Consider the following 18,029-nt stretch of genomic DNA (forward strand, 5'->3'; position numbering starts at 1 on the left):
TGATTATATAATATATTATATTGTATTATAGTTGTAATTTTTAATTATATTATAAATGAAATATTAATATTTCTTATGTAATATTATAATATATTTTATAATATTATAATTATATTAAACATTTTAGTAATATTATTATATTCTATATCATAGTTATATAATATGTTATTTAATAATAGTTTTATTGTATTATATTAAATATAATAATAAATAAACATTATATTGTAATTATATATATATATATATTATAGTAATATAGTCGTAATTTTTTACTATCCACAGCAATTCATCTCATAATTTATCAAACGCTATTATACTGATTGTGGAACTAACACAATTATTATAATTATAATTTACTAAACACTTAGCTACTTTTTATAACAACTATTTTTTTTTAGCACAATTAAAAGTAAATTTTTCAAAATCTACAACGTTATCAAATTAAGCCTTTGTTACGCCAATACTTGTACTATTATACGATACAATTCTGATGCTGGATCACCATGAGCTACTGAGGAACCACCCTTTGGCATGCCAACTCGATGCATCAAAATTTCAAACCGATAAGCGCGATGATCAGGGAACGACTCAAAGCATGATGTGTTGGGTGTTCAAAGGAGAGAGTATGGCAGCACACATGGTTACTGTTGTTATCATTTAATTAATGGACTGAAGAATTCAATACATCAAGGTCTTGTCGCATGAATGTCTGGTTGATTGACGGTGAGGTTGCAAAAGAAAACTAGAAAAAGAGATGAAATACACAGAATTTGAAATTGTTGAAAGATTGCATATCTTCTCATCTGTAATCTAGGCAAATGATGTTACAACCAAAAATTCAAATCTGAACAGCAAGAGTAGCTGAAGAAAAGGAGCATATGGACGACTAAGCTAAAAAATTAAAAGAGCAATACTCATCCCTAGTCCTGTTGACTCAGAACTTGGTAAGAAGCACGAGATACATTTTCAACAAATCTTGTAGGAATTTAAAAACAAAACGAAACGAAAACGCTTGTGCTAGACTTTGTACTTGCAGAGGTTTTCAAAGCCCATGTATGCATGCCGTTCGATCATGCCGATCATGTCCGATATGCCCACCCCACCTAACAAAGAGAAGCCAAAGTTCATTAGGAATTAGGATACAAGGACTTAACCCAATGAATGTATGCATTTCACCAAACATGATTACAAGTTATGCTCACCTAGTGAGATTGCACTGACAAATATTGTAAAAGCTAGAATAAAGATGATTAAGGATGCCCGTCCGAACAAAATAATTAGCCTTCGGACAATATGCTGTCCTACAACGGCCGCAAGAGTAGCCACAAGAACGAGGTAAACGGCTGCAATTGAATTATGGAACTTATTAGTATACATAGAAATTAAACAAACCAAATCACATGTTAAGAAGCCAAAGCGCCTAAATATAGTAACTTTAGAAACGAAATAAAGAGATTGCTACAGCACAAACCGTAAGGAACTGGAAAACGTTTCAGAAGGTAGTACTCCACAACAGACATAGATGAGGAGAACATCATTGCAAAGGTGGCTGTGGCACTTGAGACCTGCCCAGAAGTCATCCAAAATTAAGGACCAAACCGATTCACTCGGATAATTCATGTATGATTAACTGTGAAGTGACGAAATATTTTGCCCCTGTAATAGGCCATTGTCAAACGATAATCTCCTTTAAAATGACGGCCATCTAAACAGAATTATTGCTTCGAGGTTCCTTGATTGACATCTTATCTACTTCTTTTAAATACCCAACACGTTAAAGATGTCTCCATTACACCAAACCCCAAACTCTGTTTCTAGTTGGAACATGGTCATTAATGAGTAATTTTGTTTGCAGACAGGAAAATATTTAGTGCTATCAGTATAGACAAAAAAAACTGTCCCTCATTTCTCAACAATTCACCTGTGGGGGCACTCCCAGCTCAAGAAACAGCGGGCCCATAATGAACCCTCCACCAAGTCCGAGTAAACCACCAACTATTCCTGCAAGAACCCCACAAGCACAATAAAGAGCCAGCTGGTGCACTTTGAAGTTTGTTCCATCCTCTCCCTTTGATGCAATTATTCTTCGTCCCTTGTACAAACTAATCGCCTCATACAATGTTACTCCAACAGAAACTGGGATCTGTAGAATATGAAAAGAAAATTTTTCACTGAGATTCTAAAGCCTTTTGGTAACCCGGAGGACAATTCGCTCTTGATGGTGTTAAGCTATGACTTCTTATAATATGACGTAAAACACAAACATAAGCATGATTGGTTAACTGAAATACCTGCATCAAGTTCAATACCCAATATGCCGTTGAACAAGTAGATGTATAATTCTGTACACAACATGGCACAGTTATATACTAGTTAGTTTCGCATTTTGTTACAATCAATCAAAGTTGCACCTTTAACAAACTAAAAGAGAAGTATTACCTTGGCGATTTGCAGTCCAAGGTATGCAAACCAGACAAAAACTAGAAGTCCAAACTCCTTCCAGCGAACATTCTCAAGAATTGTGACCTGAAAGGTTTCAATCGATTTAGCCTTCATTATTCTACTGAGAGGGTTATATTTTCCCAAAATAGTATTATACCACTTACCTCTGGTTCCTTGTCTTCTTTCTCTGAGTTATTGCTCGGGCCAGCAGGAAGAGGCTTATATTCTGCACCTCCAGCATTAATTCCTGATTGACAAGACAAACATACGGGCTGATGTTATTACTTACTCGGTGATCCATTGATAATACACTAAAGTAACTACGAATCAACCTACCGTCAGATTCCAAACGCTTGGTGGCCTCCTACAATTTGATTCAAAAGGTTAGCAAAACTAGAAAATATGCTTACAACTGATGAAGAAAAAATCTTTGTTTCCAGCTCAAAGGATGCTGAATTCGTTTTCTGTTCAATAAACTGTATGACATAGACTTATTTACCACCTTCTTCATTATGGTTTCCTTTTTCCATGTTTCAACGCCCTTGAAAAATGCCTTCGTCGATGTGCCTGCAACTCAACTCAATCAGTGAATTTGGTTACTATTGCAGAAGGCCCTACAAGGGGAACAGCAAGTCAATCAGCTATTACCTATAAATAGAATAATAAGCAAAACAGTAACCATCCAATCGGCAAAAATCACATTGAATGCTACTCCAATGCTAATTCCCATCATGAGCATCGGTTGTATTAGCAAGGCCAAATCGTAGTCAATAATGGGCATATCAAGAGTGGGATGTCTTAGCTTAAGGTTATAGTAAACAGTTGAGACAGCTCCACCCATTATCATACCTGGCAAGAAAACCAGATTGCATATCCTCGTAAGTTTTCCAAATAACAATAAAATCCTTCCTTAAAACTTTTTACTTAAGAGAATACATTTGTCTAAGAACTGAGGAGTGACGCACCAATGCAAACTGCCTCAGATAATAATTCAATCGTCAGAATTGAAACTTAATCAAACCCAGGATTCAAAAAGTCCATCGACAAACGTTTCATCTTTAAAATAAAAAATTTTTAAAAAGTCAAGTGGTTAAAAATAAGATTTTTCCGGGTTCAAAATAATTAATTCCGCTACGACTCTTTTAACTTTCCGATCCCAAAAGTCAACACGATTAGATTTTCATTCGATCTGCAGCCTCGGTCTTATTTTTTGCACAACTCAGTCACAGCTTAAGTTGTATTATTATATATTTTTTCTTATAAAAATTTAAATTAAACTTTTTTTATCACAATATTATTCTCTTACGCATTAGATTTTCATTCGATCTGCAGCCTCGGTCTTATTTTTTGCACAACTCAGTCACAGCTTAAGTTGTATTATTATATATTTTTTTTTATAAAAATTTAAATTAAACTTTTTTTATCACAATATTATTCTCTTACGTACACAACTCAAATTCTACGTTCGAGTTGTGAAACAAACATACTGCACTTCTAAACAGTCAAAGACCCAACGTTTCTACAGACAATTACCATCCCAGAAAATTTTCTTTTCTTACATTTCGATATTGCTGTCGCGGATTTTGCGTCAAACCCAATAATCAGGCTAAGCATAGGGACAAAAATCCCACCACCGCCGACACCACCCACACTCCCAAAAGCTGCTCCAAAGAATCCAATTATAGTGCCCAGAACAATTTGCCACCCAAACTTCATGTCCTGTAAAGAAAAGTTCAAAGTAATCTATGTCTCAATATTATTATTACGCCCAAAAAGTCAGAATCTACTGTTTATGGCATCTAATGGACGACGAAGTTATGGCAAAGCCAATAGCAAAAGCCAGTTTAGCTTCTCGTTTGATACTTTGTGGGCTAAGAGGTCAAATAATGCCCATCTTCAAAAAGTTTTCTGATTCCAATCCCATCTTCAAAAAGTTTTCTGATTCCAATCCCATCGACATGATTCACAATTCAACATAAGAATTTGTTACATACAACTCCCCAGGCAAACAAAAGCAAAAAGAAACTGACAACGCATACAATTTATTGCATAACCAAACACCAACTACTCCCAATCCAAAGCAAGAGACAAGAATTAAATCTGATTTAAGACAATTTTATCGTCTCCAGTATATGCTAAAAAAAAGATAGCAAATTCAAGCAAAAAAAACTTAAAATACAAATTAAAACATATTCAAAGAATTTTTTTTTTTTTTTTTTTTTTTTTACCGGCCAAACGTGTTGATAACCTGAGGCATCGGATTGCCACAAGAAATTCGCTGCTTTTTGAAGGAAATTGGATTGAGATCCTTCTTTTCCATCGAGCCTCGAAAATTCCGATTTGAGACCTCTCTCGGCCGATACGAAAACAAAAGCTAACAAAATGTTCAACAACACCATAGACGTCGATCTCTGACCTCTTCTTCTAGCTCCGATCGCGTCCATATTCCGAATCCGATTTTACTTTCCAAAACACAACCAATTCCCTCAGGATTTTCTCCCTTCTAGGCTAGCTGAAATTCAGACAAGAACCAAAGCTCGAAGCTCAAAGCTGGAAAGCTCTCAACCACAAAAGCAGAAATTTTCTCGAGAAAGTTGAGAGAGAAAGAGAGAGCAGAGAAAAAAAAAATGCGTTATTTCCGTTCCCCGAGAAAGTGAATTTAATTTATATGAGGAGGGAAAACTGGAGAGAATGCGTTGTCCTTGTTTTCCCTTCTCCGGAAGGAAAATACAGCGGAGAGAAAATGACGAAGAGCAAAATAAAACTAGCCAAAATAGAGTTTTTAATGCAATAAATGAAGGACGGAGAGAGATGAAGAGTATATAGTGTCCTCTCTTGTTTCTCTCTCTTTCCCGCAGGCAAGTGCTGGTTATTATAGAGGCTTTGGAAGCGTAATATGTAGTATTAGCGGGGAAGCCAGAGAGAGAGAGAAGAGAAGAGAGAGAGAGAGAGAGCAGAGTGGGAGAGATTTGTAATTACACAACTTGTTCTGTTCGCATCCAGGGAGAGAGAAAATAAAAATGAATTAAGGATCAATTTTGACACGTGAGCTTAGGAATCCAACTCGATCCTACGTGTGTTTTTCTTTCTTTTTCTCTTTCTTTTTTTTTTTTTTGGGTTATGTTTGCTTTTAAAATTATTTTTCTTAGAACTGTTTTTGTTAGTTGTAATTTACTGTAGTTTGTTATTCCTTTATAGTGCATTAGTACTTGGTATCTATATAAGTATTTCTTAACCTTCTATTTTGAGTTTACCAAAAAAATATATATACACACACTATAAAGTCTCGTTTATTTCATCGATTCGAGTTTAAAATTAGAGTTTTACTACAATAAAAAGTTTTTTAAAAAAATCACATTTAATTTTTTTGTTACAGTAAAAAGTTTTCACATAAAATCACATATCAACTCAAATTAAAAACTTGAATCAACAAACTAAACGAGTCATATTTTACAAAATCTCAAGATTGTACTTCTTGAGAATCCGTTGGGTTCTGTTCTTAAAATTATTTTTTTGGCGTTTCTTGAAATAACCAATTTGCAAATGGTTGCTTTTTTATTTTTTAGAGTTATCAATATTATTATGCACAAAACAATTTCTTACAATTTCATAAATGATTTAACATTATTTTAAAAAATTCTTATTTTCATTTCTCTACTTAAAAAAATAAAAAATAATAATAATAACCATTCTATGTCTAGGTCAATATAGCTTATTATTATCCCTAAAACCATATATATAATCACGTATGTCATTGCATTACGTTACAGATGTATATACAATCACTATCACACAAATAACATCGCCAAATAAAAGTCGGCTATTACTTATGATGGCGTTTCTTAATAAGGTAAATCATTTGCCACGCAAATATCTTGTGCTTATCACATTGGTTGAACTCTAGCATTTTCTAACTCCCACTCCACGTAATAACTTGACCAAAACTTTATTGTTCTTGATTGGCAATACGTAATTAACCAAATCAAAAGTAAGTACTGATTAGGATTACAGATGATGACGAATAGTCACGATTTTGTTTGAGTTTTTAGCTCTCTATATGCACTTGCTAATGACATTGTGCATTACGCCCAGAATTAATTAGTAGGTAGCTAAATCATGCTACAAAAAGACATGTGCATGTGAAAGTAGGAACACATACAAAATCAACATTAATTGCTGCGGTACATGACAAACATATATCTATATATATGGTTGGACCATCGTTTTTCTATGTTTAAATAAATATCTTTATGTATGTATATATTCTTATAAGTCCTCGTGCATATTATAAGATTCCGTATTTTCTTTTTCCCCATGCAAGATTCTTTTCCTTCTTTTTTTTCCAGTCTTTCCTCTTTATCGGTTTCCTTCCAAGTACGGACAAGGTAATCTACCGTTGAAACATTCTAGTAGTTTTTTAGCACTCTAATTTTTGTAGATGAAGTACAATACAATTAATTTTTGTGTTTGGTGGAATTGATGGAGAAAAGTATAATTAGGAAGAAGGAGATGTTGGATCATAAGGACTTCTCTTTACTTTGGAGGAAAAATAGGTCTAAATTAAAGAATCTGTTTGGATTGGATCAAAAAAACTATATTTTATAACAAGTTACCTCATCAATATTTATGAAAAAAGAACTTATAAAAAGTTTTTTATTTACATCTTTAATCTTTTATTTGTGAACAACAAATCAAATATTCAGTTTAATATTTATATTACATTATTTTTTACAACAATAGTTACTTTTGACTTATTTACTCAAATAGCTTCAAAAGCTCTTTTTCATAGACTATCCAAATACTAATTAAAAGAAATGGCACAAACTCTACCAAATAGGTCTAGAGTTAATTAAACAGTGTTCTTGCCCTTCTTCAATTTTTTTCCTTCCCATCCGGCAGCCCCCGACAATATAGGATTATTGGTTTCACCCACTCATTTACCTAGTCCTACCAAATATAGTGCATTCTCAGTTTTCAAACTTTTTATTGCTAGTTACTTTGACAAATATTTTAGCACAGAAAAAAATAAATATCAAAACTCCATAGCTGGCTTGTTCACCGAAAGTTGACAATTAACAAAAGCTAATATATTAACATGTTTTTTTTTTCTTCAAAAACATTTAATTTCTTTTGCTAGTAATCAAAATATAAAACTAATACTATCTATTGGAAGTTCAATTTATATGTCGATAGTTTTCAAAAGCGTGCCCACACTACCCAATTGATGTAAACGCATGGCCCCTGTTATATTAAATGGGTCTGGTCAACCATCATTTATAGGCATATATTAGAATTGTGATAGAATATTTTTCAATTACTTAAACTAAAAGAGGGAAAGACATCTACTGAATTCTACTATAAATTATAGTATTTTATGTTTTTGTATAATTATTAGTTACCACATGTAAAAACGTAATTATTAAAAACTCGTCTATATAATTATATTTTAAATATTAGTGTACGACTTAAACTAAAAGAGGGAAAGACATCTACTGAATTCTACTATAAATTATAGTATTTTATGTTTTTGTATAGTTATTAGTTACCACATGTAAAAATGTAATTATTAAAAACTCGTCTATATAATTATATTTTAAATATTAGTGTACAAGTCTTTCCATCCATCAAGAATCATGCAACATCATGAACGATCATTTATAGTCATATATTAGAATTGTGCTAGAATATTTTTATAAATTATAATATTTTTCTGTTTTCATATAATTATTAGTAACTACGTGTAAAAATGTGATTATTAAAAACTCGTGTATATAATTATATTTTAAATATTAGCGTATAAGTCTTTCCATCCATCACTAATCATGCAACATCATGAACGATCATTTATAGCCATATATTAGAATTATGATAGAATATTTTTCAATAACTTAAACTAAAAGAGGAAAAAACATATACTGAAATCTACTATAAATTATAGTATTTTTCAGTTTTTATATATTTATTAGTAACTATATGTAAAAATATAATTATTAAAAACTCGTCTATATAATTATATTTTAAATATTGGCGTACAAGTCTTTCCATGCATCACGAATCATGCAACATCATGATGGATAAGATAACCATTGCTTCCTATTTCCCATAATACTAATTCATGTTATATGCATTAAATAATGACCTATATACCAAGTCAGTCGCCCACTTGTCCCCGGTGACCAACCACAAGCATTTCCTTGCCACGTTGGAAATAACGAAACAGAAAAAAGATATACATATATATATATATATATATATTCAAATGGAAAAAAAAACCTAATATTAATGTTAAGTGAAGAGTCGTTATCAATGTAGTTCAAATGGAAAAAAAAAACCTAATATTAATGTTAAGTGAAGAGTCGTTATCAATGTAGTCGCTGATAGTTGTTGGCTAACATTAAAAGACAATATATTGCAAATTTAATACGGTTACATGGAATATAGTTATACATATATTATATGTATATGCGTCGATGGTATTAATTACTAGCTATTCTTTAGGTTTACTTTTTTTTCATAAAAGAGTCTTGGCCACTTTGGTATTGTTGTGTTATTAACATATTTTATGTTAACTGTAGTGTGATCAGAAATAGACATGTCTAGCAAACTTTTATTCAAAAGCTTCTATGCACACTAAAAGGAGAATTTGGGTGTTTAATAAATAAAAATTATACTACGTTGTAGGTTTGTATCAATGAAATTAAAATATAGTAATTTTTTTGGAGTATTTTAAGAATAAAAAATTATATTGTAATGATTTTTCACATCTCATACTACAAAATTGCATTGTAATTACTATAGTACTTATAATTTTCACTATTAGTAAATTATATTAAATTTGTTACTATATTTCAACGTGACTAGTAATCGCCTTGTAAATTAAATTGTTGGTAGATGTATAATGACTAGAATAAATAACTTTTATTTTCATCTCATTAACACAAATATATTTTTACTTATTTTATAGTTTTAATTTTTATTTCTTATAGGTCAACATTCATATATTTTTACGACATATTTTGAAAGAATACACAGATATAACAGTTTTGATTTTATTATCTCAAATATATTTAAAAAGAAATAAATTACTATTCTTGTTTTAAAAACATTTAATAACTATTAAGAATATTTGAGTAAAATTTGGCGTTGTATATATTTATTAAAGACTTTTTGATAAAAGTTTGTAACTTTTAAGCGCACATATATATTTAGTATGATTATCCTCTTCATTTGTTACAAACATAGGTACAGAATTATAGTTTATTATTAAAGATATTTTAATAAATTTAAACATTAACAGTAAAAGTAGTTGTGCGAAGACGACCATTGATCTACTTCTCGAGTTTTATTGATTATAATTTGTTAGTAATTTTTAAAATATGATAGTTAAAAGTAAGATTTATCAATACCTAAAAAAACAATGCCAAACATGACCTTCAATGTTGAATTATATTAATTATAGTACATAACAACTAATTAGCTTAGTTGCCGTCCATATCTACAACTATTAATGTTAAATGTACAATGATTTGAGTACTGAATTGCTAATTATGCCAGAAAGAAACTTTTCCTAAAAAATGATTGGGAATTGGGATAATCCAGAACATTTTTTTTTCCCGCTCTACCTTGGAGTAAGAACTGAAACATGCTTTAAATTGAGAGATATTGAATCATAATAGTAATCTATCGTAATAGTAATTTGAACAAAAGATAGCTTAATAATTTTATGCATATGAGAAAGGCTGGCATCACTTTTTTTGCCACTATATTTATCACTTTCCGTATTTACTGTTTGATATGTGGATTTTACTAATATAAAATAATATTGTTTAAACAAAAAATGAGATAATAAAATTCATGTGTCAAATAGTAAATTGAGAGTGACAAAAATAATGATGTTCACATTTCTCCATTGCATATATATGTATATGAAAAATGCTAACATCGCTCTTTTTGTCATTTTATTTGTCACTCTTTACATTTACTATTTGACATATGGATTTTACTAACATAAAATAATATTATTTAAATAGAAAATTAGAAAGTAAAATCCACATGTCAAACCATAAATATAAAAATAACAAAAAAAAAATAACAAAAACAGTGATGTTATCTATCGTATATATATGTTCTATTTGCGATACCTTTGAGATGTTGGCAGATGGTGAATTAGATGAACACAAATTTCAGAGAATTGGAACTCAAATATACTATTTTCTTTTTTTCATTTTCACGTCAAAATAGTACATGTGAATAATTAAACTTAAAACTGGTATACAGTCTAATTTACACGTTTACATGTATCCTGAAATGATAGTTTCCAGTTTTTTTTGTTTTTTCTCATTTTATTGTTGTCAATATTTTATAGCAAAATTGAAACTTCTGTACATGTTTAATCCTTTTGAATACCACTAGCTAAAAATTTGCGTATTATTGTGAAAAATACTGTTATATTATATAAAAAATTAAAATTTTTAGGATTTAGAAATAGTTATATTATTTAGTCCTTTGGCGTTTTTAGATGGGCCTGTTGCCTTTAGTTCAGAACTGAATTGATTAAAAATTATTAATATATGTATTTAAAATAGTAAATGTTGATTTTTATTGATAATTGATATAAATTAGTAAATATGTCTTACCTTGTGGTCAATCTTTTTAGATATATTGTTGCGGCAGTTGATATTTGTGATTGTGATATTGAAAGATTGTCATCTTCAAATATGTTTGAAACAACTGTAATTATTTGTGCTCCCCTTTGTTGAAAATAAACTTACAATATTTTTGTTTGTCCTTTTAACTGAGCAATGATTGGTGGAATTACAAATGAATCAGTAAAACCTTCATCAATTGTTAATGTAGAGCATAATTTTTTGATCAATGCTTGTGCTGCTCTTCCAACCACTGAAGTAATTTCTAGTTTAATTTATTTAAAAAGGTGTGAATTTTATTTTATTTTAGTGTATTTTTATTTAATTTTATTTTTCATTCAAATTATTACTATTATCATTTGAGAGGTTTTAAAAATTTAGCGTAAAACGATATTGAAATGGATAAAATCGGACCATAAATCAACACCTTTCTTTTTCAATGTTTTTCTTTTTTAGTCCTTGTTTAATTTTAGTCTCAAACGCGCGCTACGCACACATAATTAACTTAAAATAACGGCTAATACAAATTCTTAAAAAAAAGAAGTAAAAAAACGACATTAAAGAAATGAAAATAATAAAGGAGAAAAATCTTAAACAAAGAAAGATGGACAATAATCTAACTTATTTCATTGTGTTTTAAATTAATTCTATTTTAGTGTATTTTTATTTAATTTTATTTTTCATTCAAATTATTACTATTATCATTTGAGAGGTTTTAAAAATTTAGCGTAAAACGATATTGAAATGGATAAAATCGGACCATAAATCAACACCTTTCCTTTTCAATGTTTTTCTTTTTTAGTCCTTGTTTAATTTTAGTCTCAAACGCGCGCTACACACACATAATTAACTTAAAATAACGGCTAATACAAATTCTTAAAAAAAAGAAGTAAAAAAGACGACATTAAAGAAATGAAAATAATAAAGGAGAAAAATCTTAAACAAAGAAAGAGGGACAATAATCTAACTTATTTCATTGTGTTTTAAATTAATTCTATTTTATTTTGTTTATTTTTTAGTTAATTTGGTGTTATTTGATTTTAATTTAATGTAATTTTATTGTATTATTTTTGTTATTTTATTTTTAGTAATATAAAAAATTTGACATAAAACGGTGGTAAAATGGATAAAATTAAACTCCAAATTAATTCAAAATAGTAACTAACTATAATAAAGAATAAAAATCTAAAAAATAAACCATAAATGGTTTGAAACCGTCCGATCAAAAATTTCGACGGCTGTGATTTGGGTGTGAAAAGCACGCGCAAGAAAAGCACGTTCAACGAGGGGAAGAGGGCAGCATCGCAGTGGTGGGCCCGTCACTTTTTCCTTCAGCCAGTTAGGCATCTACACGTGACAATCTTAGATCAAAAGATGTAAAAACCTATGCCTAGAAAAGGGAAAAAAGGAGGAAAAAAATGTTAAAATTGACAATTTATACTTAAAGAATAAGGGACATAAATGAAATTTCAGAAATGTTACTGTACAATAAATAGTGAATTGTGAGTGTGTGAAGAGTGAATCTCAGTATATACTAGTGATGATCCACGTCCTTTGGACGTGCGTGCTGTGAATAAATTTTATATTTTTATTTAAATTCAAATATCATCTTGACATTTTATGTTATTAAGAATCTATTGTATTTCTGATAATATTTTTTAGACATTTATAATTAAAAATGACTGCTATATAGTATATGAATTTTTGTTTAAGATAAAGACATAATATATGAATTGGTAAAGATTGGTAAAAAGACAATTAAGCTAAGATGGATAGTTTTGATTTTAAAAACGGAGAGAGAGAAAAATGTGTCTTTTTTTTTTTTTTCAATATAGACATGCAAAATTATGGATCATTTTAAATTAAAGTTAAATATTTGACATTAATATTGATGAATAATGGGAAAAATATTTTCAAAATGTATTTTTTTCACATTCTTTAAGATGTCTGATGAAAAATTATGAAGTAAAAACTTAGTACTTATACTTTTATCTTACAATCCTAAAGTTCAAAATTTTCAAAGGTAAAAAGCACAATTTATTTTTTTAGTTAATTAATTTATTTCGTTGACTATAGTTACAATTAGGTTTAGCAATGCATATAAATATCATTAACTTAACATGCTTCACAATGCATATAAAGGCAATACGCATACATGCACATTATACATGCATGCACCACCTCACGTAACGGAGCAGCCAAAAAAAAAAAAGAAAAAACAAAATTTGATAAACCAAGTACAAAAATAAGAAAAAAGGATTAATGGGCCCGTTTGGTTTACTAATTTGAGTTTTTAATTCGAGTTGACATGTGATGTTGTGTGAAAATTTTTTACTGTAATAAAAAATTAGATGTGATTATTTTTGAGAGCTTTTTACTATAACAAAACTCAAATTCTAAACTCAAATCAACGAAAAGTACGTAGCCTTTTATACTCTTCATTCTCACTTTTATATGAGGTGTTAAAAAATGCATAAGTCACGGAGAAAAATCATACCCATTACATTCAAAATGAAAAAAACAATAATTAATATGAACCATTGGATTTTGGGTAGTACTCTTTTCCCTCTCTCTTTTCTCAAATGGGTCTCACCACTCCATCTCTTTCTTTTCCCAATCAGCTCACCACTCTCCACTTCCCCTCTCTCTCTCTCTTTTCCACGCATATCTTACCAAAAATCTAAGATAACATCAACTCAAACAAATCAAGACCGAGAATAAAATCGTACAATCATAACAAAGCCCAGTTAAAATTCCTTAGGAACATATTTCGCAGAGGAGAAAAAGAAAAGGTGAGTGTTTCGTAGAAGTGAGAACAACAGAAATAGAGAGACGCGCGTTTCTAAGGACACAGACGGCATTTATTGAAGAATAGGGGCAAGAGAACACTGTTTTTCGAACAGTGAAACCCCGGACCTCCATTAGTGTACAGTATAATAATAATATGTACCACCACTACCACTTATTCTCGGTGTAGGGTAGATTGTACACGGCAGTATTAAGAGGATGTTTAGTGCAGGAATTCGTTCCTGATTTGAATCATGATTCATAATTTGTTATAGTATTTTTTTTCATAAAAAATTCACATAAATAAAAAATGATTCAAATCACATGATTTGAATCCTCCAACCAAACGTCCTCTTAAGTTTTGACAACAACTTTTTTTTGTTTTTTTTTGAAAGCTTTGACGGAAAGATTTTTAAAAAATGTTTCGTAATTATTTTTAATTTATGTGTATTTTTTATAAAAAAATATATTATAATAAATAATAAATTATAATTCAAATTATAATTTAAATTCTCTAATCAAACACAAAATATAAATAATTATTATTTCGTCAAAAAGCATCATTGCATTGAAGAAGATGAAAGTAAAAAGTATTTTGCACTGACCAATTATAATGTACGTCCGCACGCGTGATTTTTAATTAATAAATTAATTATAATGTACGTCCGCACGATTAGGAAATGGATTGCGAAAGAGCAATAGCGAAAGAGAAATTCGGCAAAGCAACACAAGATATCTAAAAAGAAAAAAATCATTAATAAAACAGAACAAAACTACAAGTCGTCTTTCTACTCTGTATACTTCGGAATTATGGTTGAATAAATTATTTTTAAACACGAAAGGAAAAAAAAAGAAAAGAAAATCTACTCTTTAATTAAGCATAATACTAGTGATCTATAATTAGGCCATAAACTACAGATGAATTCAAAAGGTTTTCTGCATGAGAATAAAAAAAGAAAGAGCGTGTGGGATAGACGTGTACGGACTGGAGGCGTGGAATCCATTATTTGAGCCTGTACAAAGCTTTGTTTTGGAGGTCCCACAGCATCATCATCTCCCCCAAATGCAAAAAGTAATTAAAAAAGTTTCGGAAAAAATAATGTTAATATTTTTATATTTTCATTTAAAAAGGCCGGTAAAAAAAGTCATAGGTGCTCTTTCATCTGGCAATTCGAGGTGTATATATGGCAGAGTAGGCTTATTTATTCCACCGATGGAAATTATATTTTAATTATTAAATAAGTTTTTTAACGATTTAATTTATTATTTTTATGTTGCCGGTTATAAATTTTTAATAAAAATATACACGAATTCGGTTATTGAAAAATTAATTCATCAGTTAAAATAATCGTTCTTATTGGTGAATTAAAATAGCTTCTTCCACCATAAAGATTTCTATAAGTTTGAATTATAATAAAATATCTTATTACAATTTATTTTTCTTACACAAATTTGAGTTTATTGTAAGCCCACAAGTGTACGGTGTCAAGTTTTGATAGTAAAGGTGAGTGAATATCGTCTCAATGGAGATTAAATGTTAAATTACTACTAAGTACCGCAATTATTGTAGTTGAACATTATTTAGGAATCTGAACTAATTGAAATTAGAATAGAGCAAAAACAAATATAAATATGAAAATAAAATAAAATAAAATAACTCCTATGCACAAATCTATTAGGGACTTGACATCACCCTATCATTCATATATTCATCCTATTTAGCTATTGCTAGCCAATTCTACTCAATTCATTAATCTTAAGTTTTCGAAGGTAATTTCACTCCCTCTCCCGAGTGCCGAGCAAAATAGTATGTAAAACTTAGTTAAACAATATCCCTATTAGCCTAACCGAATCAAGCATCTATTAAGCAATCTAATTTTGATTACCCGAATTAATTGGCCTCCCAAACTCATCTAACTCTAGTTTGTCTTTTTCTAATTCTAACATGTAAAAATAACTCTCCCGAACCTAAATCAACACATCTATATCTCCAATCCATGAAAACACAAATTAGAGCAATTAACATAGAGAAACACGAATAAATTAAATGGAAATCAAACTAACAATTGGCAAAATTTCAAAACATAGTTCAAACAATGTTACATCAAGTACTAGAATAATAATTTAGCTCAACATAGAGGAATCCATAACCAAAAATAAAATCTAAAAACTAAAAAGGAAATAAAGGGAGAAGGAAGAACTATGTTCGAAGAATGATCTTCTAAACTTGAATCCACCATCTTCTTCAAGAATCTTCAATGAAATAATGTGATTTGAGCCTCTAAAGTTCCTTCTTCTCTAGGGATTTTGTGCTTCTTTTTCCTCTCTTCCTCCCCAATTTTAAGAAAATGAGTCTTCTCCCATTTTATATCTATCCAAATCAGCTCAAAGTGACAGCATTTCGTGTTTGAACGCTGCAGCGGATCAGTTTCCACCTGCAACACCACTAATGTTTTTTTAAAAAACCCTAACGAAACTGGCGTAACCGCTGCAACAGATGGATTTTTCGCTACAGCGAGTGTGTGGTTTTCCTGCTCTCGGACAGAAAATCAGCTGCAACGAGTGTGTGACTTTGATGAGGATTTTCACCTTCTATATAGCCGAATTAGTGTTTGGTGTCTCACGAAACTTATAGCTCTATCTCTTATATTTTTAACGCCACTAATATCACCTCATTTGAACTTCAGATGAGAGAATTATGTCTCAAATACTGAAGTATGTTCTGAAATTCTATTTTAATTTCAATATATAAAGATAAAAAGACATTAAACTAACAAAAATATTTAAAAACTTATAAATACTCAAGCTCTAAAGTACTTAATTTGTAAATAAAATACTCAATCATAATTTATATTTAAATCTGTACACTAAACGGGTCAATAATAAATTAAATTGAACAAGTGGGATAATTTCTTCATTTTGCAACTTTGGTAATTGGTAATTTGGCATGCCAAAAACGAGTTTTCTCTGTGGTACACAATGATAGAGACGCTCACTAGTTGCGGTTTGGTTCACGATTTGGCGGTGATGTGAACACAATTTCACACGCCCAACAACCATAATCGACCACGTTATAAATTTCCTCAATTAAAAAGCACTTATCTAGTACTTGATTATCTGCTTTTCTTGTTTTTGCCAAGCATTTGGAGGAATAAGTACTCCTACACTTAAACCTTATAAAATAAAATAAAAAGTATTCACACTTAAAAAAAAAATCATTAGTACTTGTGCTTTTTGTTAACATGTCACGTGCCTATCACGTGAAGTAGCAATTTTTTATAAAGAACTTTGTGTATAACATACCACTTTATACTACATATATATGAGTGTTTTTTTAATGGCTACTCGAATATTTACTCATCAATTAATATTATTATTTTAACTGTAAAATATTGATTCGAGAGTTATAATAAATTAGTTGACTAAAAAAATTAATAACAATTAATAAAATTAGATTTTTATCACGTCACGTTATTAAATTTTTCATATTTAATGATAATCATAGATGAAAATATAACTATTAAAAATAAGTATATATATATATATATGCATGCATATACACACATAATATTACCCCATCCTAACCACTTAATTGGAATTGGGAAAACTGGGTGAACATTTTATATTTAATTTGTATTTGTAGAGTTCTTGGTCATTAGTAATTGGATTAATCAAGTGGATCCAACCACCCTAAGTTTGCTAGTTAGATAGCTAGCTAACGTGCTGTATGATGCACCTCGTGCATTTATGTTTCAAGTATATCACTACAACAAATATGCCCATTTGCGACGACATTTGTCGTCGCAAATGTAGAGTTCTTGGTCATTAGTAATTGGATTAATCAAGTGGATCCAACCACCCTAAGTTTGCTAGTTAGATAGCTAGCTAACGTGCTGTATGATGCACCTCGTGCATTTATGTTTCAAGTATATCACTACAACAAATATGCCCATTTGCGACGACATTTGTCGTCGCAAAAAGTAGACTATTTGTGACGACATGTCGTCACAAATAACTCCCGTTTAAAAAAATTCACATGTCGTCGCTAATAAATTATTTGTCGTCGCAAATAATTTTACCGCGCAAATTTCGATGGCGCGAATGTAACCCACGTTTTACCGACGACAATTGGCCATATTTGCGACGACTTGTCGT

At 30.1% G+C, this 18,029-nt stretch overlaps 1 protein-coding gene across 1 annotated transcript; it reads right to left on the reverse strand.

The window, feature by feature from the left end:
• Positions 1-769: 769 nt before the first annotated feature.
• LOC21385390 (sulfite exporter TauE/SafE family protein 3) lies at positions 770-5,380 on the reverse strand. The gene is made up of 12 exons (XM_024174171.1): positions 4,671-5,380; positions 4,002-4,161; positions 3,091-3,291; positions 2,945-3,009; positions 2,779-2,806; positions 2,607-2,689; positions 2,440-2,526; positions 2,292-2,342; positions 1,922-2,143; positions 1,472-1,565; positions 1,203-1,343; positions 770-1,103 (listed from the first exon to the last, which is right to left on the reverse strand). Exons 1-12 carry the CDS (start codon positions 4,884-4,886, stop codon positions 1,018-1,020), a joined length of 1,434 nt encoding a protein of 477 aa, XP_024029939.1. The 5' UTR covers positions 4,887-5,380; the 3' UTR covers positions 770-1,017.
• Between the last annotated feature and the right edge of the window lie 12,649 nt (positions 5,381-18,029).

Source organism: Morus notabilis, unplaced genomic scaffold, assembly GCF_000414095.1.
Source record: "Morus notabilis unplaced genomic scaffold, ASM41409v2 Scaffold904, whole genome shotgun sequence".
Lineage (NCBI taxonomy): Eukaryota > Viridiplantae > Streptophyta > Magnoliopsida > Rosales > Moraceae > Morus > Morus notabilis.

Bases quoted from the DNA above. Each gene is read 5' to 3' on its own strand.
- LOC21385390 (XM_024174171.1), bottom strand. From the start codon at position 4,886: ATGGACGCGATCGGAGCTAGAAGAAGAGGTCAGAGATCGACGTCTATG. The intron at 4,162-4,670 runs GTAAAAAAAAAA...TTTTCTTTACAG, and splicing joins GTTATCAACACGTTTGGCCG to GACATGAAGTTTGGGTGGCA. The intron at 2,690-2,778 runs GTAGGTTGATTC...CTTGTCAATCAG, and splicing joins CAAGCGTTTGGAATCTGACG to GAATTAATGCTGGAGGTGCA.